General features: G+C 43.1%; 2 protein-coding genes across 2 annotated transcripts in view; one reads left to right on the top strand and one right to left on the bottom strand.

Moving 5' to 3' along the window:
- The window catches only part of TNKS (tankyrase, TRF1-interacting ankyrin-related ADP-ribose polymerase), a 120,345-nt gene extending 106,177 nt beyond the window's left edge, over nucleotides 1–14,168 (top strand). Inside the window, exons 18-27 of the mRNA XM_009995973.1 lie at nucleotides 347–535; nucleotides 1,847–2,084; nucleotides 2,786–2,868; nucleotides 6,585–6,705; nucleotides 7,320–7,417; nucleotides 8,793–8,867; nucleotides 9,918–10,023; nucleotides 10,856–11,042; nucleotides 11,795–11,951; nucleotides 13,746–14,168. Of these exons, the coding sequence (XP_009994275.1) occupies nucleotides 347–535; nucleotides 1,847–2,084; nucleotides 2,786–2,868; nucleotides 6,585–6,705; nucleotides 7,320–7,417; nucleotides 8,793–8,867; nucleotides 9,918–10,023; nucleotides 10,856–11,042; nucleotides 11,795–11,951; nucleotides 13,746–13,832 (1,341 nt within the window). The 3' untranslated portion in view covers nucleotides 13,833–14,168. The remainder of the gene's footprint in view (nucleotides 1–346; nucleotides 536–1,846; nucleotides 2,085–2,785; nucleotides 2,869–6,584; nucleotides 6,706–7,319; nucleotides 7,418–8,792; nucleotides 8,868–9,917; nucleotides 10,024–10,855; nucleotides 11,043–11,794; nucleotides 11,952–13,745) is intronic.
- A 6,074-nt stretch (nucleotides 14,169–20,242) lies between these two features.
- DUSP4 (dual specificity phosphatase 4) lies at nucleotides 20,243–21,979 on the bottom strand. The gene is made up of 4 exons (XM_009995972.1): nucleotides 21,838–21,979; nucleotides 21,441–21,577; nucleotides 20,852–21,071; nucleotides 20,243–20,628 (listed from the first exon to the last, which is right to left on the bottom strand). The coding sequence occupies exons 1-4, from the start codon at nucleotides 21,977–21,979 to the stop codon at nucleotides 20,243–20,245; spliced, it is 885 nt and encodes a 294-aa protein (XP_009994274.1).
- Between the last annotated feature and the right edge of the window lie 1,269 nt (nucleotides 21,980–23,248).

Here is a 23,248-nt window from a genome sequence, read left to right as displayed (position 1 = left end):
GGCAGCTAACTCCATTGGTTTTATGCTGAATCAAGTATTATGTCTGCCTCTGCAGCTGGCACAAACTTTATGCTATGTACTTTGGGTGATTTGGCAGAAATAGAGTGTTATGTCTGATCCCAGTTATACTTGTTCTGGTGGATGTGCACAGATACAGATCTAATGACTATGGAACTGCACTATAGAGTGGTACCTGAAGAGGTGCACTGCTACATAGACACAGGAGGCAGAGAAGTGAGTTAAAGAGAAATTGTAGGGATCTGTAAGCACCATTACCTCCAGCACGAAAAAGGAAATAAGTGTTTTAACAGTGTCACATCAATTTAAATGTTCTTGTGTTTTCCAGCACGTGGACATAGCAGCACTGTTGATCAAATATAACACATGCGTAAATGCAACAGATAAATGGGCTTTCACACCATTGCATGAAGCTGCACAAAAAGGAAGGACACAACTCTGCGCTCTGCTGTTAGCTCATGGAGCAGATCCAACCATGAAGAATCAAGAGGGTCAGACACCTCTAGACTTAGCAACAGTAAGTTCATGTTAATGTGCCAGCCCCAGACTGCACTGGAGGACTTGCTCTGCATATTAAAAGGCTTTCTGTGGCTCCAGGGCATCAGCAGTGCTGAGGCAGAGGGAGATGAACATCTCCAGGATGCCTGTTTGTGACTTTTTACCATGAGTCCAGGCTTTTTTCCTTTGGCTGAGATCTTAACATGTCTTGTCATTTAAGGTTTACATCTGCTTAAGGGATTCACTCCTGGGATCAATCTTCTCATTGCCAGAAATAATCCTGTCTGAAATGTCTGTGATGATGGTCAATCGGTGTGCTATTGCTGATTATTTCTCTGAAACTAAGAGGAAAATCAGATAGGCCTTTAGAAGAATGGGATCAGTCAGAGGATGATTATGCTCACTGCCTGCATATTACTTCAGTTCTTTTTTGACATTCTAAGATTTGCAGGTGGCTATCAAACTGGCACCTGAAACTTCCATGTTAGTGGTGGCAGTGGCAGCTGCTTAAAAATCCTCCTAAGGTTACATGAAAACATATGTCCCAGGTTGACCAGTCTTGATGGAATAGGTGATGCAACCAAATTGGATGCAGTCTCTGGTTATGGTGCACATGTATGCAGGGTCACTGATTGATTTGTGGAGAGTTCAGGAAATTTCCTCCAGAATAACCTGAGCTCTAGAAAACGTGTTTTATGATGAGAGATACGAAAACTATTTGATTTCTCTGTGGGAAAATAAGGACATCTTAATCATGTTCTACAAAAACATCCAAGGAAGAAATTCTTGAAGATGAGGGTCCTGCTTAATTTAGTTAACAAAGACTACATCAAACTGTTAGCTAAGCTGGTACTGCTCCTGTAGCTCTTGTCTTTTTTTTTTTTTCTATTTTAAGACTGTAAGATATGGTTATATCAAAGGCAATGGTAGAGTCCTTCCATTTAAATCTTGATCCAGTGCAAAATGTGTGACCACAAGTTGAGCATCACATAGAAATAACTTGTGAGGCAGCATTGCCTAGCCCAGGCTGTAAAGGGTTTCAGATAACGTTGCTGTAATGCTTTTCCTGACTTGAACACCTATGAAGTCATTCTGCCAGAAAGGAAAATAGGTGTGCCTTCTTACATACCATTAGAAATTGAGAGAATCTGATTCACCTATGTCTGAGCAGTGAATCAGGATGTTCTTGCAACCATGAATTTGTATGTTACAAAAGTTGTCAGTTTTCTTTTTAACAGAGCAATCAATTAAATTCAAAGAAAAATTCTTTCCAAAGATTGGTGACTTGTGATAATAGAACCTCATGTTGAATGTTCTTTCTGTTTTTTAGGCTGATGATATCCGAGCTTTGCTGATAGATGCGATGCCTCCAGAAGCTTTGCCTACATGCTTTAAGCCTCAAGCTACTGTTGTTAGTGCCTCCCTCATCTCACCAGCATCTACACCGTCCTGCCTCTCTGCTGCCAGCAGTATAGATAACCTCACTGGGCCACTGGCAGAACTGGCTGTAGGAGGGGCATCAAATACTGGTGATGGAGCAGCAGGAACTGAAAGGAAGGAAGGAGAAGGTGCATTTGCTGCTGGACAAGTTTACATTGCCAGAAGTACAGTAGCTTAGTCTCACAATAGGCCTTGCTCTATCCAAAAAGCATTTCTGACTAGCCAGAGAATATTGTACCACTTGAACTGTTACCTGTTTTAAAGTGTCTGCTGTTTGCTCTGTTTTAATGTGCTCTGCTGCGAGCATTGTTGGCTGTTCATCTATGTTGGTTGCCAGTGATTAGGTCTGATTATAAAGGAAGATCTGATTAGGTGCCCAGATGTTTATTCTTGATTTTCTACAGAAAATCAAATGAGAATTATTTAATGAAGGAATTGTGGGGGATTTTGCTAAGGCTTTTTAAAAAACCCTTTGATTAGGATCTGGAATGCATGCTTTATGTCAGCACCCAAGTGATTTCATAGCTAAACAACCTCCACCCTTCCTTTCCTTCACTTTGCAATGTGAGTCTGTATCTGGGACAGATCATTTGTGCTTTTTAATAGTTGATTCTGAGGAGGGAACAATTATTAACTTTGCTCTGAGCTTTCACACAGTGGAAGTGGATTGTTTATTATAGACATAAACAAAATTGGTTGTAAAAAGAATCACTTTGAAATTACAAGAGAATCAATGGCCTTATTTGATTGTGGGGTTTTTGTGTGTTTTGTGTTGTTTTTTTTAAAAATCAGATGCATAGGATATAATTACTTGTTTCTTCTCTTACAGTTTCTGGTCTTGATATGAACATCACCCAGTTCCTAAAAAGCCTGGGTCTAGAACACCTTCGGGACATCTTTGAGACAGAACAGGTAAGTGGGAAGCCTCATCTCTGTTTATATGTTTAAAAGATAGACTAATCTAATAAATTGGAGTGATGTTTTCATTCCTAATTTGAAAAATAGAAGCATAAAAACCCAACATCACATCTACAGAAAAAGAAGTATATCTAAGAAAACTGCAAAGTATTTGCCAGATACTTTATGGTGAAGTTAAGAAACCTCCGAAAATGTCTTTTGTTACTTCATTTGGATATCCAGTGTTTTTCACCTTCTTATGCATATGTGATGACTGCCAATATGTTTCGTATTCTGAGAGTTGCATTGGACCTTGTGAACTTTGAACATGATGCCTATAACAAAGTTAGGTTGGAATGTCACCTGCACTTGTCCTTTAGCACAGTTGATATCCAAACAAGCCTTTTGCTGCCTGCAGTGCTGCATATGACACCTCAGTTAGATCTAGGAAACTTTTCAGTTTGACTGCGAGCTGAAATACAGACGTAGTTTACCAGGGTTTAGTCATGCTAGAGAGTGCAGAAACTGTGTTTCCTAATAGTTTTTGACTAGAGCATTAATCGGGTGTTGCAGGGCTAACAAGTTTCAAATGAAATGAGAGATGGGGGTGAAAAAAGCTGCTGATTTATCAGTATTTCACAATATATTAAAAGATACAGCTATTGTAACAGTTTCTCAAGCTTAGGCTACATTTAAAGTAGAAGTACCTCTAATGTATTTGGCGACTCTTTTTTAAAACCATTTCTTAAATTTAGCACGTTACAGTTAAATAGAAGGGACCTCTAGAGATCATCTAGTCCAGCTCCCCCACTAAAGCAGGATTGCCTAGAGCACATTGCACAGGATTGCATCTAGGTGGGTCTTGAACATTTCTGGAGTAGGAGACTCCACAGCCCCCCTTGGCAGCCCATTCCAGTGCTCTGTCACCTTCACCATGAAGATGTTTTCCCTCATGTTCAGATGGAACTTCCTCTGTTTCAGTTTATGCCCCTTGCCCCTTGTCCTATTCCTGGGCACTACTGAAGAGTCTGGATCCATCCTCCTTACACTCACCCTTTAGATATATATAGACATGAATAAGGTCTCCTCTCAGCCTTCTCTGCTCCAGGCTAAAGAGTCCCAGCTCTCTCGACCTTTCCTCATAAGATAAATGCTCCAATCCCCCAAATATCTTTGTTGCCCTCAGCTGGACTCTCTCCAGCAGTTTCCCTGTCTCTCTTGAACTGAGGAGCCCAGAATTGAACACAGTATTCCAGATGTGGCCTCACTAGGGCAGATTAAAGGGGTGAAATGCACACAGCAGTGGAAGTCAAAGATACAAGTGCAAGAGACTGGACTTGGTGGTATCATAGTTTGGGCCTAGCTGACAACAAAGAACCAGCCACTTGGCTCCTCACTCACTCTCCCACACACGCACACACTGGGGAACAGGGATGACAGAAAACAACTAGAAGCTCACTGGTTGAGACAAAGACAAGGAGGATTCACTCACCAATTATGGTCATGGGCAAAACAGACTTAACTTGGGGAAAAACATATCAATTTATCACTGATCAGATGCAAGCAGGACAAAGAGAAATAAAAAAAAAGAGGTTAAATATCTTACCCCACCCCTCCCTTCTCCCCAGGCCCAAATTACTTTTTTACTGATTTCTCAACCTCCTTCTTCCCCCACTGGCACCAGGGGGACAGGTGATGGAGTGTACAGTCAGTGCATCACATTTTTTTTTGCTACTCCTTCCTCCTCAGGGAACCCCTGAAACCCCTGTTTCCCCACGGAGTCCCTCCTATGGAAGAGAGTCCTTCATGAACCCTTCCAACATCAGTACCTCCCACGAGGTGCAGTCTCACAGGAGCAGACTGCTCCAGCACAGGCTTCCCGCAGAGTCATGGGCTGCTTTGGGAACAGTCACCCCCCTCCCTGGTGTAGGGTCCTCCACAGCCTTGGACAGAGAGGTGGCTGCGTTTTTTGGAGCCAGGGGAGCTTTTTAGCTTCTTACAGGAGCCACCTCTGGGGCCCCTCCCCTGATACCAAATCAGACCTCCCCTGCCAGACCAAACCAGCACAGAGTTATTTTTTTTCCCCATCTTTTTTCAAGGGTGAGGAAACAAATATTTGAAGTGTAATGTGTTGCTTACAGAAAAAGTTTCAACTGTTTCCATGAAATATTACAAGAGGTATCTCCCCAAGACTGAAATGCCATAGAATCTCTTTTCCCCTTCTTATGTATGATGCATAAGCTCTTTTCTTTCATTTGGAGCTGCTTGTATTAAGAAGCAAACCTACCTCACAGCAACCTATATTCTACTCACATTTATTTTTTCTTACTATTTTTCACACCTTTTCTGCTACCATGCTGGTGTTGTTCTACTTTTGCTTCCTTAACTCCTAACATGTTTTAAGATTTAACAATGCAAATTGGATTCACTGTGGTCATTCATCATTTTGAAACAGTTTGGCTCCTCTTGTAAGTTTCTTTCTAGTGAAAACAAGGTTGTCTTCCTTAAGGTTATTGTTTTAAGCTGCTTTTTCTGGTCACTGCAGTACTTTAACTTTTTCACCTTGGCTCTGGCTTCCCCTGATGCTTTCTAATATCTGTATTTCTTTTGTATTTTTTAATGTTCCACTGCACGTGATGAATGTCTTCAGTGATTTTTCCTCAGCAATCCCTGTAGGGTTGTTTTCAGCTCAGTCGAACAGATGTTCAGTGTAGCTATTAATTCCTTGCTTGAGTTGCTTTCTTTTGAATTAGTGATACTCAATTTGTAGTGGGCAGAGTTCATACCTGCAAGTCCACTTGTGCTGACAGTCCAGCTTCTTTTGGAAGTTATATGGTTTCCCATTATTTTCTGAGCTTTCCCTTCTAGTTTAATGTGTAAATTTGGAAGTAGATTTTATATAATCATCTTCTCTAGATGAAATCTTCGTGTTTTTCACAGAATCACCTCAGTACTCAATTGGTTTATAGTAATAAAAATGTGTACTTTATTTAGCTTTTCTTTCCTGTTCCTTAAAAAAAGATGTTTATTTGACATCATGTTTTATTACCTGTCAGTTTTCATCAGTAGTCTCTGTGACCTTGAAATTTAAAACCTTGTCTAGTGACTGTAGATGTATGCGTATAGCTGAACCGAATGAATAGTTTTGTGGTCCTCACAATGCTAATTATTTCCAAAAATAATGGAGTAGTTGAGTGTTACTTAGCATAGTTGGCCCACAGATTTGATGCACGTGCACACGTGGATATTTAGACGCAGTAGTAGTACACAGCATAATAATCTCGATGTGAAACAAATTTAGCATGTATTAGTAAGCTTATGGAATATTAATTCCATTTTGTAACATGAAAATAATTAATTGCACAACAACATGAAACTTTGAATGCTTAAAAAATATTCCTGGATTTTTCCCAGCACTTCCATGCATGCTCCTTCTACATAAGTAAAAATATTTTTGAGAACCTACTGTGAAAACCAGCTCTTGTTAATTGCTGTAAGAGAAGTAAAAGTTTTGCACAGCTTCAGGATGTAGCAGCTGGGTATGATCCTGTTAGCAGGAGAGGCTTGCCAGAAGGTGGCAGCAATTAGAAGTGTAGCAAAACATAAAACATAGATATATACATGCTGTCTTGGTTGCACCATGAATACACTCAATTTTCTGAACTGTTGGATCTTCAGCCTTGGAAATTGGGCCAGGTTTGGCAAGTGATTTTTGTCTTTCACCTTTCTAGATAACTCTGGATGTGTTGGCAGACATGGGACATGAGGAGCTTAAAGAAATTGGGATCAATGCATATGGACATCGCCACAAATTAATAAAAGGTGTAGAGAGACTTCTAGGAGGGCAGCAAGGTAAATATGACACTTTTACTGGTTAGTCTACATGTAGCATACAACAGGCTCCCAGAAGTCAAGTTCTGTAAGTTTAGGCATTGTCACCAGGACTTGAAAGAATCCAGATGTCAGGAAATGTACTTGCTGGCAGGCCTGGTGGCTGGGCAGGTTGTGACAGACAAAGAATATAGCGAGGAGATACAGAACCAAGTGATCACTTGCCACTCCAGACACCCCTGAGGCAGCCATGGAGGCTGTGCCCTTTCCAGGGGCTCTGTTTCACCCAGACAGGAGCTTTTGGATTGATTTGCCCTATATACCTACCCACATGTCAGTTGTATCCTGCAGGGTGGAACTGACAGAGATTTTTGCTGCCCTGCCCTTCTCAGATTCTTCTCTTGAAAGCAGAAACAATAAAACACAATTATGTCCCAAATGCATTTTTCTTCTCTTTCAAAGCCTCTGTTGGTAACACAGGCAATTCATCTTTTCAAGGTTGTACTTTGTGTTTATTTTGCATTTCCTGCTACACTGGGGTTATTTAAGAAGAATAATGATGATGCTTGATACAAATAAAGCTGGTATTGTTTTCTTCTGTTGATTTTTATTCCTTTAATTCCTTCTCTTTGCAGGCACCAATCCCTATTTGACTTTCCACTGTGTGAGTCAAGGGACCATTCTCCTTGACCTTGCTCCTGATGATAAGGAGTATCAGTCCGTAGAAGAGGAGGTATTGCAAGTACCTTTCTTAATGCTCCAGTGGCAGTATATTTCTCTTTTCACTTTTAAACTCGCCAAGCTAAAGCATGTAACACATGTTGAAAGTGATAAAATAGGCTTTGGTGTAAGAATTGCATAGGTCTGACATGAAGTTTAGGGCTCTTCACTTGTCTTTTTATATAGGGCAATGATGGAAATTATTTTGCTGGTGTCCTGCTATTTTTTTAAAATAAGTCATCTGTTTGCTCTCTTAGTGTTATCCCAAATTTGCCTTTTTCTTGTTGTATTTTGGATGTCACCTCATAGCAAGGGTTTTCACAGCACTTCAGAGACGTGTGGACCTGTGAAAATTAAAGGCTGTAAGTGAAGACCAAGGGATCAAGACCTTGCAAGTCTGCAGGCATTCTTCATGCTCAGGCTATTTCTGCATGTGAACCAGCTTGTTTTTTCTTGTCTCAGTGACTTAGTTAATCTGTAACCCAGATAAACAGTCCTTGGATAATTGAGAGTTGACTGTAATTTTGCCTCCCCCACACACATGCTCTTTTATTTAAGTAAACTACAAGCAGACAGCATTTTGAAAGAAAATTCATATCAGAAAAAACACTTTTCTGAAGAGTTGTGCTTGGAAGAAATTCCCTTTTGCTGTACATTTGCTATTTGAGTAGTGTTCCTACACTGTAGCAGAGAAGTATTTGGAGTTTTTAAAAGTCTAGATATCCACTATTGCTACCAGCTTAGCTTGGAACAGTTTTGATTACTAATCTGTAAACTGGAGTTTGTGCCAATCTTTAGTGTAAATTACCTGAGAGAAAGGGTCATTTGTTTGCTTCAGTAAATTGGGATATTCATTTGAGCTGTTACTAAATGTTGTTGCTGTAGCTATAACAGACACCATGAAACTCTTGGAATTCTAAGGGGCTGCTACTGACATAGGAAAAATTACAGTGCAAGGATTTTCCTATCACTAAGAAAGATAAACTCTATTTATTATAACACATTTGTTATTACTCCAAATTATCTTTTTGTATGTTAATTTTCAAAGGTTGGGGTTTTTCTAATCTAAAGCAGGTTTTCTAGCTGTGTATAATTTTGATAGCATGTGCCACTATCCTCCTTTTTCCTGTGTAGATTTTTATTACAAAATTGGGTGTTTGCATCAACCAGTTTCTCTGTTCTGGAACAGCATAGTGTGTTAAGTGCCTGAGAAATAGGGGTGTATCTCAGTTTAAAATTGAATTTAGTGGGGTTTTTTTTACAACTTTAAATGACTTTTTATTCAAGATTGTCTGTGGTTGCCAGTGATCTACGGAGATATTGCATGAATGCTTCATCTTGCTAGCAAGCTTTGTGTGCTCAACATTCCTTTTTGTTCATTTATGCAGATGCAGAGTACGATCCGAGAGCACCGGGATGGTGGAAACGCTGGTGGGATCTTCAACAGGTACAACGTCATTAGGGTGAGTTTCAAAAGCTCTTAATTCTATATGGGGAAGTAAGTTAAGCAGACAGAATTGGTTTAGCAGTTAACCTTTGTATATTTAAAGTTCTTTGTTGAATATTCAGGAGCAGAATTAAAGCAAGTGCTAAGCGCTAAAATTAGAGTGGCCGTGTGTTCTGAAGTTGGAACAGGCACACATCCACTTGGGCTCTTAAAGAAGTCTGAAGGACTGATATTGAAGGTCAGAAGTGGTGAAGAGCCCAACATGTTTCACTGCCTGATTTAATTTCAGACATCTATGATTTCTATGTTTGACTTTGCAGCACAGATTTTTTTTCTTGGTGTAGTCTTTTCTTGCCTTTTTAAAGATTTTTGGGGAGAGGTTAAGAATGAGCACGGGGGGTTTTGTATTAAAAGTTTCTATTTCCCTGTGCTGCATTTGATCTTGACACCTTGCTCTTTGCCCCTGCCAACTAGAGAAGTACCTTTTACAAGTCCTGGCATATCTGAAAACAGAGTGTTGTCTTTCTGAGGGAAAGTGTGCTTTCTGCTTTTCTTTTGAGGGGAGGAAATAGAGGAAATCAGAAGAGAACTTGGTTCCTGAGCTCCAGCAAACGCTTGCTGTGTATCTGTGAGCCTGTGCAGGGACTTTGCAACTTAGCTCAGTAGATGATACATCCTGAAGAAGCTTTGCTTCATCCTGCAGAAATCCTTCACAGAAACCACAGTGGCGTTAGAGCATGTGGCTGGAATGACACCTAAAGATAGTTTAAACAGCACATCTAATTTTTTTCCTCAGAAGCTACTTCTTTTAGAAGCTCTAAGGAAAGAAGCCTGAAAGTCTTCCTTCAGCCTGAAAACTTAGGCTGTAATTTCACAAGAGTTTAAACCATCTGTGTGTGCTACCAACGTGTTTGAAAGACTTCAGTCTTGCGTGTAGAACAGCCATGGGTTTTTTTCATGCCGTTTGTGTGTCTTACTCTTAGTTTCCCTGTTGAATTTATTCAAATTCTGTGAGACTGTATTCAAGTTCAATTCAAGTATGGTTGGACATGTTGTGCCACTGCAGATTCAAAAGGTCGTGAACAAGAAGTTGCGGGAGAGATTCTGTCACAGGCAGAAGGAGGTCTCGGAGGAGAACCATAATCATCACAATGAGCGCATGTTGTTTCATGGTAAGGAAGTGATGTCTATTTGTATGTACTGGTATTTAAAAAAAAAAAAAAAAGCCTACGAGGACTCATAAAGCAATGTTAGTGTTACTGTGTCACCATCCTGTACAGTAACTGTATTTCTGCACTACAGATGCAGAGGTGTGGGGGTGGTGGAGTTAGTCTGTGTGGTTACTGCCATCTGAAAGACTACACTAGATTAAAAATACCTTTTTTTTAAGAAAAAAAAAAAAAGAAGTGTTTTGGTAAGCCATATCTTAGTCATTTCCAGTAAAGCTGCTGGGAGGATGTCACATTACTGTGAGAAAGAGTATCTTCTAAAAGAGACACAGTAAAAGCCTTTTACACTGACACTTCAGGCAACCATCAGGGAGAGGAATCCAAAGCAACCATGAGTTTCAGCAAGATGTTATCTAGAAGCATCCAGAAGTGCCTACAAATGATAGTTGCCTGAGGGTCCTCCTGCCCTAGATCCTTCTGTGATTCTGCATAGGAAATTGGTTTTGATATGATTGTCCTGACATCTTGCCCCTTCTTAGCCAGTAGTGACTGCTGGAGAAGGTGTGCATTGACAAGATAAATTGTGCTGAAATGCAGGGGGGGAAGCTATTTAATGAGATCTGTGAAATGAGTAAGAAATATGAGTCATACGTGGGATCTTGGTATATAATGATAAATCCCACACATCGCCCCCTTCCAACTGATTGAGCACACTTTCTGGTATTTAATGGTCTATTTGAGGCAGACAAGCTCCTCTTGACATGAAGTCCTATATTGCTATAGACCTTAGTAAGTAAGAATGGCAACACATCATTTTGTGTAATTTTTTTTCTAGGGTCTCCTTTTATTAATGCTATCATCCACAAAGGATTTGATGAAAGGCATGCATACATTGGAGGAATGTTTGGAGCTGGAATTTACTTTGCTGAGAACTCCTCAAAAAGCAACCAATACGTGTATGGGATAGGGGGAGGAACAGGCTGTCCCACACACAAAGACAGATCCTGTTACATCTGCCACAGGTACGAGTCCAGCAGAGTTCCCTGTGTGTAATTCTGGCTGTCCTGGTTTTTCTGCTCCTGGCACAGGTTGAATTCTAGTGAAATAATAGCCGCTTGAGCTTGGTCCTTGCAGGAAAAAAGCAGTTTTCCCTTTGTCAAGGCTGAAGAAAAAAAGGATATATATGCAGCAAGTTCCACAGAAAGGTCAAAAATTACAGCTAAGCATACAGTGAGTATAAATCAAAGTGAATTGTGGCTCAGGAAAGAGGCTTGAAACAGCAAGTTGGAAAATGAAGAGTCAGGGGAAAATAGCAATTAAACTCCAGGCACTCTCAGAATAAAACTGCAGTGCAAAGTGGTGGTCAGCAGTACAGTGTTGCACTATGGATCAGATAATTTTGGAGGTAGTGAACAGGACTTAATCACAGCTTTGTTTTGTACTGAAGTACATCAGTGTGCTTTTCACACTATGACATCTGTCCACACTCTGCTGGTAGCAACAGTTTCAGCTTCTTTCAATTGCTTTATATAAAATGAACTAGAACAGGCTCCTATCTGAGGGCTAAACAAAGTGTGTTGTTTTCCCTTCTGCATGTCAAGAAAGATTTTCTTTGTTGTAGGTTTTATACAGCTTTAGAAATGTTTTCTAAAAGCATTAAAAAAAAAAACACCTTAAGAAATTAACAAAGTAAACTCAAAAGTCTGTAATCATTCTGGAAGCATACAACTCCTAGGAAGGTATTACTTTAAAATTATGTTTTCTTTCCTTTTAGACAAATGCTTTTCTGTAGAGTGACCCTTGGAAAATCCTTTCTTCAGTTCAGCACAATGAAAATGGCTCATGCCCCTCCGGGACACCATTCTGTCATTGGCCGGCCAAGCGTGAATGGACTTGCATATGCTGAATATGTTATCTATAGAGGAGAGCAGGTATGGGGGTTAACAAGGGTTTGTGGAACGGAAGAGTTTGGAGCTGGAGAGGGGATGTGACTGTAATAACCTGGTTGATAAGAGGGGTTTTTTTTCCTTTTAAATGTGGAAATAAACAGTGAACTGCATCAAGCCAGCGAATGCTACTCCTGTCCAGGGAGCTGCTTTGATTTACACCCTGCAGAATTGCCTGATTTGTCCTGTGCAACATTGCTAGAGTCTGTTAGGAGTTGTAGTTTCTCTCAGTAAGCACTTTTCTCCCATTGCATTTTACTGGCATTACTGCATTTTTGGGGCTCTTGTAGTTAATGAAGTTTCTGGGCTTTTTCCCTGTAGATTCCCAGCAGGGAGTGTGTCCCTGTCTGCCAGAGACTACCCTTAAAGGGCAGCCAAAGCAGTATGGAAACATTCAGGAGATTATTTCAATTTGAGTACTTCAGCTAGACCCTTACTCCAGAAAAGGAGTTTGCTTTCTACTCTGGATGGCTACAAGATTAAATAATAAACTTGTGTTGGAAGGAACCTGAGGAGATCACCTAGGCCATCTTCTTGTTCATGCTGAATTCAGACTGGATTGCTGAGGGCTTTGAGCAGGCAGGTCTTGAAGACCTTGGAAAACATTGTTTAACAGCTTCTCAGCACCTTCTTCCTTTGTTTAATTATCCTCGGAGAAAAAAAAAACACCATTCTTTGTATCCAATGGGAACCTCCCCTGGTTTTTTTAATATCATTTAGCTCAGTAAAGAATCTGGCTCTGTTTTCTCAGTAGCCTTCCATACATGCTGGAAGGTTGCTATGACATCCCTCAAGGCCTTTGCTTTTCTGAACCTAACAAGCCTATCTCCCTTGGCCTCTCCTTGTTTGTCCTGATCTCTCTTCCCCTGACTATCTTGTTAGCCTTTTGCTGAACTTTACTCCAGCTTGTTGGCACCTTTCTTGTACCAGAGGGCCCAAAAACTGTATGCAGTTGTCTAGATGCAGTCTAGTGAGTACTGAATAAACAGCAGTCATCACTACATGCAGCTGACTGCCTGTGCTGCTGCTGATGTACCACAGGATGCTGGTAGCCTTTATTGCTGCCAGGACACACTTGATTCTGCTTTAGCTTACTCTCACCCACGGGCCCCAGCATCTTATCAGCAGAGCTGCTTCCTGCCCTGCAATGTTACAAGGAATTGGTTCATCCCAGGCACATTTGCCCCTGCTGGATTTCAGAAGACTTCTGTTGACCCAGTCTCCTCTCAGTTGTCCAAGTTCCTCTGAATGGGGCTCTGCGCTCCAGCAACTTCAGCTTTGTTCCTGGACTGAACCTCCTACCAGCTCTCTTGAGAAAACACTGGGCAAACACCTGGGTTAGGGGCTTTGGGTTTGCCAAGTGTTATACTGCAAGTCAAGGCATTTGCAGGTCACATGGCAAGTCAGTGAGTATTTTAGGGTCAGACTGCATCAGTCATCTGAGATTTTTTTAATAATTTACAGGCTGTGACTACTCTGCAGGATTAGCTAACAAGGAGAGCAACTGGCTGTGAATTCCTTTTGCACACACAGTTTCTGGCAGTGTCTTCACAGAACATCTGTCTGTCTACTAGTGTATTAGTGAAGGTACTAACTACATTGAGCAATTCCCACTTAATGCTGCTTAGGTTTCAAATCTGCTTTTTCTTTTGCATTCTGCAAATGTAGAGTTGATTCTTGCACTGTCTTTCTGACCACTTGTTTAGTGAAATCCAAAATGTGAACTTGTTGGGTTGTATTGTCACAGGAAGTAAAGTTCTTTTCTTTACTTACTTTCAGGCATACCCAGAATATCTCATTACATACCAGATTGTGAAACCAGAAGCTCCCTCACAGACATCCACAGCAGCAGAGCAAAAGACCTAGTAGCTACAGAGCAGTGAAGAAGGACATATGACTTCAATCCTGGACTGGATGGATACATGTTTCAGAATATCAGCATCTTGTAAAATTCTTAACAACCTGGAAATAAGCTGTATGTCTTTTATAAAGCATTGCTGTCGTGATGAATATGATATGAGTAACTCTTGCATACTCAACTGCTACTGTTCCTTTTGAGGAAAGTTTACAAGAGACTGCCTTTTGATAACATATCTCAGGCTCCTAGTCTCTGCAGTTACCATGTGTAAAATAATATTGTTTTGATCTAGACTTTGGGAACATTATTGTGCAAACGTAAATCTTTTTTCAATGCCATCTCACGTGTTAAAATTTCAGACACTACTATTCTAGATATTTTCTTTGCAGATAAATTGCATTAAGCCCATAATCTTCTTTTCAGCATACACCATTCATTTTGTGTTTTCAGGAGATCCTAGGCAATTATTTATTTTCCTTTTGTATTCTGAAGTTGAGCCGGAACCTTCTTGAAGATATTTTGCACAAAGTCGATTTGACTAAAATCATTAACAATGCAATTTTGCTTTCATCTGAGACAGGGCTAAGTCCAGTTCTTCAATAGAGGGGGTTTTTTGCACACCTCTGAGCAAATGGTGATATGAGTGAGTTTAGCTTTAGAGTGGAAACAAACTGTGTCAGTTCACTGCTTTGTCTGTGGGAGTTTTCTAGGGGAAGCCCTAGGAAATGTTCACAAGGGTAAAACCGGCTCTTGTGCTTGGAAGAATTTCATAAACCAGGTCAGTGCCCTCTGCTGGCATCTCTGAAGGAACGTTTTATAAGGCTCCTGTTAAGTACACGCAGTTTGTGAAATGTTCTCCAGTTACAGCAGCGCGTGTTTTTGCTGGGAGAGAGCAGGTGAAAGGTCAGAAGATGCATACAGGAGGGCATGTCTGGTTCATACCCCTCTGTAATATGGGACCTAGTAAATGGGTTTCAAACTGATAGGGAGAGTGTACTATAAGAATTTTGTGTCACATCTTTGTGTGTGACAACACAGTTGAAGAGCTTAAGGGATTTACAAAAATAATATTTTTTTTAAATATCGATTTACATTTTGATGAGAACGAACTTTTAAAACATCCATTGGCAAGTGGATTTGTTTGCAGGTATACCAGAGAACAAAGCTAGGATTTATTCACCCTAATCCTCTTCCCCACAAGTTCCCAGGTTTATTTCACTGGGTAGGAGAAAGTTACTTTTAAGCATTGTGTAGCACAGCATCAAACAATTTCAAAAGTCCCTTTCCTGGAGGATACACATTTAACAAAAGTAGAAACAGATTTCTTTTTTGTGTTGTTTTTACAACTTCAGAGAGCGCTGAAAGTCAAGCCTTGTTAATTTTTTTCTTAACAATGACTACCAGGAGATGTGCTTCAGTGTTGAGCATGTAAGGACTGGATAAAAAAATCGTTCTTTTGAACACAACGCACTGTACATTTCCTTGTCAACCAGCACTGTTTAGTATTTGATGATCCCCAGTTCATGCATTCAGGTTTTAATCCCCTTAAAGCAAGGAAACCACGGAATAGTGTGCTTTTAGTTTACTAAAATACATGTGCTCCCCGCAAGTGTGATTTTGCTGACGTGTTTGGATAAAATAAACTGAAAACCAAAAGCTTTTCACTTTGAGCATTAAGACACAACATTTTCATTTTTAACATTAAGCATTAATGTTGAAGCAAGTTGTCCTTACAGAGGAACTTCACCCACTGTAAAATCAGTCATTTGGTGCAATCTGGCTACCTGCACATTGTTTGTAACCTCTTTAAAGAAAACCTTAGAAGTAGCAATACTCCAACAGATCTTGAACTTCAGGTTTTACTTTTCTTGAGCTGGCAGTGGATATATGGTTCTTGCTTCATTTTGTGACCTGATTAAATATGTAGCTTTGAAGTCCAACCCAGGCTGTAGCCTAGTTGTCCTTTTAATCAAACTTCATTGATAAAATTGGGTGCTTGTATTTTGGCTACTTGTTTAATAGTGTTAGGATCGCAAAGATCACCACTAGGCTTTGGAGCTTTGTATTCATCATTTAAGTTTGGGGTTTGTTTTCAACTTAGTTAATGATGGAGTGAGGGGATGTGCCTATCTACACTAGGGTTTCAGATAGCAGTGAGAGTGCGTGTTACTCACCATCCCCAGTTAGACATAGTTTTAAATGGTAAAACAGTTGTGCTGCTTAGGTGAGCAAAATGGTTAATGTGGGTGTGGAAGTTAAATGCTTTACATCTTTCAAAAACAAGAACAAACCTAAAAACCCCCACCAAGCCCGCACCAGATTCTGTTCTTGCTTGTTGTTTCCTGTGTGCTGATTGAACTAGTCTGCATTTCTTCTGCAGACGTGAACTTCTAGAGGATAAAAATATTGTCCAGTATCTTTGGACTGCCAGTGTTAACGTATCTGATGTTCTGTGCAGAGTAAAGGTGCTGTGTGAGGAAATAATTTTGCAGTGGTTTTTGTCTCGTAATGACGTGATCTCGTATCCGTTTGTGGCCAGACACAGAGGAGTACAGAGAGGGCCTGGTGATGCATCTGTGTGTCACAGAAACCTGTGCAGGAGTAGCATCTGCCTCTCCGGGCCTATGTTGTTGTAGCTCCTCTTGCAGTTTAAAACAAAGTGAGGATCTGCCCATCGGTGTCGACATTACCTGTGACAAAGCTGGTCATGGTTTTGGTGGTAGCCTGCAGTTGGCAGGTTGTTACGGTACAGGTGCTGCTGCTTCAGCTGAGGGATTTAACTTGATGCCTCCTAATTCTAGAGAACAGGACCTTAAAAATAGTGTTGCCCATGTAACCAAGCAGCTGCTGCCTACTGAGCAGCGAAGCAGTTTTGTGACTTCTTGAGAAGGGCAGTTTCCTGATAGTGGGTTGCTCATTTGCTGCAGTTGGGTCACCAGTGGAGGCACGGTAAGAACTGAGGGTGCAAGAACACATGCTGGGCTAAGACATCTCATAGGCTTGGGAGCTTGCACACCTCTCACTGTCTCCAGAAAGAGCTATTCCCACTGGGACAGAATGTGGTGTCTCCTGGAGAAAGAGACAGTTGTCTCTCAGGCCTGTTGATTTATGTCCATGTCCTTTTGAGGCAGCATTTTGAAATGTCTGCAGTTTGCAACGGGACCTTAATAGGTGAAACAGAAAGAAACTTCACCATGTAGCAAAGAAAGGAGGGTTCTGCTCTCCATAACTGAAGTTGTTTCCATGAGACAAATGAAATAGGTACCTGCTGCAGTGACATTGCAGTCTGAATGCTGTCATCAAAACTTCTGTTAGGATTAAATGCAGAGCGTACAGTACCTTAATAAGGTGTATCTTATTTCCTCCTCCTTATTTTTATCTGCCAACCTCTGTTGATCCCAGCTCCACAGAGACTGTTACAAACCTCTTGTACTACTTCCACCATTTTGCAGACACTTGGTCTGTAGCCTAGGGAATGAGCAATGTGCTTTTTTAACCTCTGGTTTGAATGTTTGCATGTGATGCGATTGAATCCCCCTGTGTTATGCAGCAGAATTTATTTTGCCTGAGAAGTTTTATACTTTGTTTGTTGATGACAGAATACCCCCAAATAAAATCCTAAACTGAAGCAAAAATAAAAGAAAAAAGCTGCACAGAATGTTCTGCACTGCAGGCTCTGGTGGGCAGCAGACACAGATCAGGCATGTGGTATATGGGATGGAGTGACTTCTGGAGGACACTTCCTTGGCTCTGGAAAGTAGCTGATCCTACTGTTTGTTGTGGCTTAGAGGAGATGTCCACTCTCCATTAATGCGTGAAGAGCTGAGGGATGCTACCATGTTGTGCCACTGCGTGACCTGTGGGAACTAACTAAGACAGTGGAAAATCTTCTCAAAAAAGACTCAATCCCTGCAGTGAAGTCAGAGCTCCTGCACAGGGCAGGCACTGCCTAGAATTTCCACATGGGACTGTTAGCAGAAACTACCCAGAACAGATTTTTTTCACAAGATGGGTAAAAGGAAGGGTCTAACCACAGTACGGATTAGTTGAACATTGCTAATCATTCTCAGAGGCTGAAGGTCGGGACGTGTGTGAATTTATATTTAATGGGTTTTCTTCCCTGCCATGCTGCTTTTCCACAGAAAATATAGCTCAGAAATCTAAAAGGAGGTGCATCTAATGCATGCATTAGTGATTTTAAGCCATGCTGCAACCCTGCTAAGATGTGGAAAAGTAGATTCCATTCTAGCTACAGGTAGCTAGGGGCTTGAGGACCTCCATAGACTCGAATCCATTGGTGATCAGAGGTGGTGCATTTGGCACAGCCCGGAGCACAGTTTTGGTGTTTCAGAGAGCAGCAGGACATGTGCGCAGAGATGGAGCAGCAGTGTTCCCCTCTATCTGAACACAGTAGATTTGAAACCCAGAGGATCAGGAGACAGTATATGCACGTTAAAACTTCTGAAGCAGGGTGAGGCCATGAATCGGTAAGGAACACAAGTAACAGGTGTGTTTCCCATCACACTAACATATGCCTGTCGGGTTGCATTATCTGACTGGTTTTGATATATCTGTCTTGCTGAGTTTTAGTGTTGGTTCCAGTAATTACTAATGTAGTTTGATATTAAAAGGTAATTTTGATGCCTTGTCCTTAACATGCGCAGAACTTGCTTCAGCTTTGGAAATTGAAATGGGGATTTTTCTGTGCCACAGTCCCGTAAGCTTGTGTATCTTCATTCCCAATTACCTTCTCTGCCAACCCAAATGGCAGTGTACCTGGGGGCTGTTTTTAGACCTTTTGTGTAAACTTGTTTTCATGACTAACCCTGTATGTTTCCTCTCTTGGTTGCCAATTACCTGGAGCTGGGATATCATTTATTTATTTCCTCCTTTACCCTCTCAAAGAAGACAATGGGCAGGTTCTCAGCCTACCTACATGGTGGACTTTAGGTAACATCTCTGTAACAACCGAGTTTGATCTATAAACGTGCTTGGCTAAATGTCTGATCTGCAATACTTGTAATAGTTTAAAATTCAATAAATACATTTTTAACAGGTGCTCTGTGAAGGCTGAGTGTTTGCACAAACTGCTGATCTGTCTTGGCCTTAGGAGAAACCTACACCAGCCACAACTGTTGAAAACCACTTTATTTTTATTTTCTCCAAACAATGTTTTTTCCCTCCCTCAGACAATAAATAAAAAGTTTATTTCTGAAAAAATAAAATAAAGGAACAGAACCATACATATGTACATCAGCCACACAGGCATCTGGTGTGTGGGATTGGACTGGGGGGAGGGAGAGAGGTAGGGCGGAAAATAAGGCTCCAGGTGGGTTGAAGATCAGGCATGTTCTAGGCTTGGACCAAAAGTTGCAGCAGTGCTGCACAAGTGAACAAGACCCAGCTCTGGTGGTAAAGGGCAAATTACTGTTATACAAAGAGCGCTACCTGTGGCATGCACTGGTCATGAGGTGGAGGAAGTTGGGAAATGATGGACAGATGGAACCATTCCCTGGGCCAGCCTCTCCTCCACCCAGCCACTTCTCTCTGCTACAGCCCAACCATGTTCTACCCTGCTCCTTCTGGTAGGAGAGCCCGAGTGGGATGGGTGGGGAGGAAACTGGACAGAGTAATTAAAAAGTCCAGACTGCTGCCCTCACCTAAGTTTTGCAGGAACCAGAGATCCACAGAGGCAAGAAAAGAGGCTTTTAGGACTGCATCTCCCCCTCCCAGCCACAGAGACTGCTCTCCCTCACCATCCCCTTCCCAGAATGGGCTCAGGTGTTGGCTCAGTGGGTGCCTGCCAGCTCCTGCCTCCCCTCCCCAGGCACTGGCAGGGCTGAGGCTGACTGCAGGCAGCCCGGTGCCAGCACTTCTGCTTCTCCAAGACCCTGCCTGCCCCTCTGCTTGTCACTCAGTGTTAACTGGCTCAGGTAAGCAGCACCCACTGCATGCACACAGCTCTTTATGCAAGGGGGAGAGTTCTGCACAGTAAAAAGAGGGTATGCTCCCTTTTCAACCCAGATGAGCTAGGGGCAGAAATGAGGGGAGGAGAGGTGTTCTTTTGTGGTTGGTTGTTTTTTTTTTTAAATCAAGACAATAAAATAGGGCTGGAAAGTGATGAAGACCAGGCACTTGAGGAAACTGTATACTATTAATTTTTTTCCTCTCCCAAAGAGCCTGGACAATGTCAGGGTTTGTGGCCTTTACAACTGTCATGCTTCCAAAGAAAAAAAACCAAACAAAAACCAACAAAACAGAAACAACCAAGATGAGGTAAGAATTTTCTCTACGAAAAGGACGTGAGGTCCAGGGTGAATGGCAGTGTCCAGCACTATTGCTTAACATCACGGGGCTCCATGCTCACCTTCCCCCTCCACGCCTGGCCCTGTCTGCCTGGCTGGTCTCAGCCTTGGAGCTAACAGCTGGGTGACGTGGTGATGGGGCTGTGCAGGTAGGGGAGGCTGCTAGGGGTGGCATGGACACTGACAGAGACTGGGAAGCTGAAGACAAACTGGGAGGTAGGGGTAGAGGTGGCCTTGCCCCGCTCCCGCAGCGTCCCCGAAGGGCTGACAGCTTCCACTGCACACGAGGTGGCCAACACCTGTGACTCAAACTGCAGCAGCTGCCCCATGAAGCTGAAGTTAGGGGAGATGATGCTCCGGCGCTGCTTGACAAACTCAAAGGCTTCCTCCAACTTGACACGCTTCTTCTTCATCAGGTAAGCCAAGCAGATGGTGGCAGAGCGGGAGATACCGGCCTGGCAGTGGACTAGGACCCGGCCACAACACTCCTTCACAGAGTCTGGAGGGCAACAGGGGATGAAACATGAGACCAACACCTTTCCAACAATACCCAACCCCTTGCCAAACCTGCAGGTGGTGGCTGACCTCCCTCCCATCAGTGCAACAGATGGCCCTTGCTGGACCCCAGTCCCTTCAGAACCACGGGCTCCAGGTCTTTGGGGCAGGACCCTCCCCTCCCAGTGAAAGCCAGACAGATGCAGCTTGTCTGCACAGGCACTCACCGATGTACTCTATTGCCTCCATGAACCAGGAGCTGATGTCAGCTTTGTGGTTATCCTCCACAGGGATACACTTGTACTGGTAGTGCCCCTCAAAGTGGTTGGGGCAGTCTGAGGAGACATTCAGCAGGGCCGTGATGCCCAGTGCATCAAGCATGTCCCGCCGGGCAGCATGGTAGGCACTGCCAAGGTAGAGGAAGGGAAGGATTTCCACTGGGCCACCCTGTTAGAAAGAAAAACAACAGATCTGAGGGTGGCCAAAGGACAGCAGTGGGCAGGACACAGATCCAGATAGCTGGCCCTGAGCTATACAGAAACCTGGCACACAATCCGGGGTGCTCAAAGGAGGCAGGATAGGCTGCCCTTATGGGCTGTTAAACTGTTTCCAGCCACCCCCTCTTCACCCGGTCCAGGAACAGGCAGCTGTGCTAATGGCTTTTGGACTTATCCATTCTCTATGCAGCACAAACATCCTGGGATCAGGACACTCTGCTCTCCCAGGAGAAGGGGCCTCTGGGAGACTACAGCAGGATCAGGTTGCAATGCTGGAAGGAGTGGTCAAAATAGCTTAACACTGGGCTTCTAGATATACCTGATCATGAAGGGGGGTCCCACAGGAACTGCAGCCTAAATCCAGGGGCTCAGCACTCGTAGGGGGTGACACATTGCTCAGGGACTTGGTTTTTACACAGAATTCAGGATACTCCAAGGAGAAACGCTCATAACCACCTGCAGGAAGAGATGCAGGAAGCGTTAATCTCAGGCTACATTCACAGCACTGCAGAACAGCCTCGCCAGAGCCAACACATCTCGCTGTGCCCTTCGCCACTAGATGATGCTACAGTGGTGGAGAGTGGTCTCCTGCCCCAGGATGAGCCACCAGGCTCCTGGCAGCAAGGGGGGAATCCTTGAGGCCCCACCCCTCCCATGTAGAGTTCTGCAGTGCTCTTGGCTGCCCCAAGTCTCTGGTCTAAGGTTTAGTTCCCTACATGCCAAAACCTCAGACTGAGACCAAGGTTGCTCTCGAACACAATGGAGCAAGGATTCGTTGCCAGCATCCTCCAACTTTGATGAGAAAATCTGCTCCCAGGCCAAGAACTGTTCAGTTCCCAGCTTTCCCAGATACAACATCCTGCTACACAGCACAGAGAAGTCTCTCATTTTCCCAGCCTCACCCTCCAGCCCAGAGCTCCCAAAACAACCAGCCAGGGAAACCCTGGTACTGGCCAGGTACAGTGAAGCTAACATCACAGCAAACCTCTCCAGAGAGAGATAGACACGTACACGAGCTGAACGTGGCAGTGAGCACCCTGTGAAAGAGCAGCTTGCTCCTTTGACCTGCTGCCAGGGGGTAAAGCAAAGGTGACCTCAGATCTTCCTAACAGCAAACAAAACAAGAGGAAACCCCAGTGACTTCCCAGGTCAGGGAAACTGCAGAGTTGGCTGCAAATTAACACTTCCAGTGAGATTTCCTTCTCTCATCCACATCAAAGTAACAACCCTGACATCCTTGTAGAGTCTGATCTTGAGCCTTAAAGCCAATGGAAATCAGGTATTTTGCTATCACCATGGAAATCTAGCAAGACCAAGCCCTAGCTCCCTGGAGAGCTCCTGAAGGCTCACCCCAACTGCAGGACCCATGCCTGCAGATTTGGGCTTGCAGACTCAGCAGTACACATGTTCCTTATCCTGCCTTAGCTCTGAGACTGCCCTGAACAGGGCTCGATGTTCAAAAGACCAGCAGATGCCAGTGTTCCCAGCAAAGCAACCCTGTGATCCCAAGGCAGCTAGAAATCAGCACTGCCAGCATCTCAGTGTCCTTTATGGCTCCCTTCCCATGCCGAAGGAGGACGCTAGTACCTCACAGCATAAACATGCATATGCATCACTGAGTTTGCACTGTCCCTCCCATGGGAGCAGGACAGTTTGCAGGGGCCAGGTTTCCAGGGCCTGACGTCCCTTTACAGTCCTACTTGATAGACTTGAAGGAAAACCCAAAAACAAGTGCACCTGTTAGACATCTCCAGGAGCTCAGATCCTAAAATCCCAGGACCTACCGCATCCCTCCCTGGTGGCCATCACACCATCCTGAAAGGGAGAAGCGTCCCAGGATGATGTTCAGAAATGGGGTCCCTGCTTGGAAAGGCAAGGCGACCCTTTCAAACACTCAAAGACACTTCTCCTCAGCGCATCTCATCAGACCTAACAGCCAGTCCAGCCAAGCACCAGCACCATCCCCTGGAGGAGCAGCAGCAGCAGGAGCCAGGCTGTGCAGCTGCCCATTGCCAAGCAACACCCGGCCAGGCTGCTTCGCAGGCAACTGGGCAGCAGTCTCACCTGCACAGAACAGACCCGGGTCCCCATCATGACCTGCACCCAACACACTTGCATTTGGGCAGG

This window comes from Chaetura pelagica, unplaced genomic scaffold (assembly GCF_000747805.2).
Source record: "Chaetura pelagica isolate M959 unplaced genomic scaffold, ChaPel_1.0 scaffold142, whole genome shotgun sequence".
In the NCBI taxonomy this organism is placed as follows: Eukaryota; Metazoa; Chordata; class Aves; order Apodiformes; family Apodidae; genus Chaetura; species Chaetura pelagica.
Note: the sequence above shows the minus strand (reverse complement) of the source record. Positions and strands in the feature narration are given on the sequence as shown.

Bases quoted from the DNA above. Each gene is read 5' to 3' on its own strand.
- DUSP4 (XM_009995972.1), bottom strand. From the start codon at position 21,979: ATGTTGTATCTGGGAAAGCTGGGAACTGAACAGTTCTTGGCCTGGGAG. The intron at 21,578-21,837 runs GTAGGGAACTAA...CTCTTCCTGCAG, and splicing joins TCAGTCTGAGGTTTTGGCAT to GTGGTTATGAGCGTTTCTCC. The intron at 20,629-20,851 runs GTGAGTGCCTGT...GTTGCCCTCCAG, and splicing joins GGAGGCAATAGAGTACATCG to ACTCTGTGAAGGAGTGTTGT.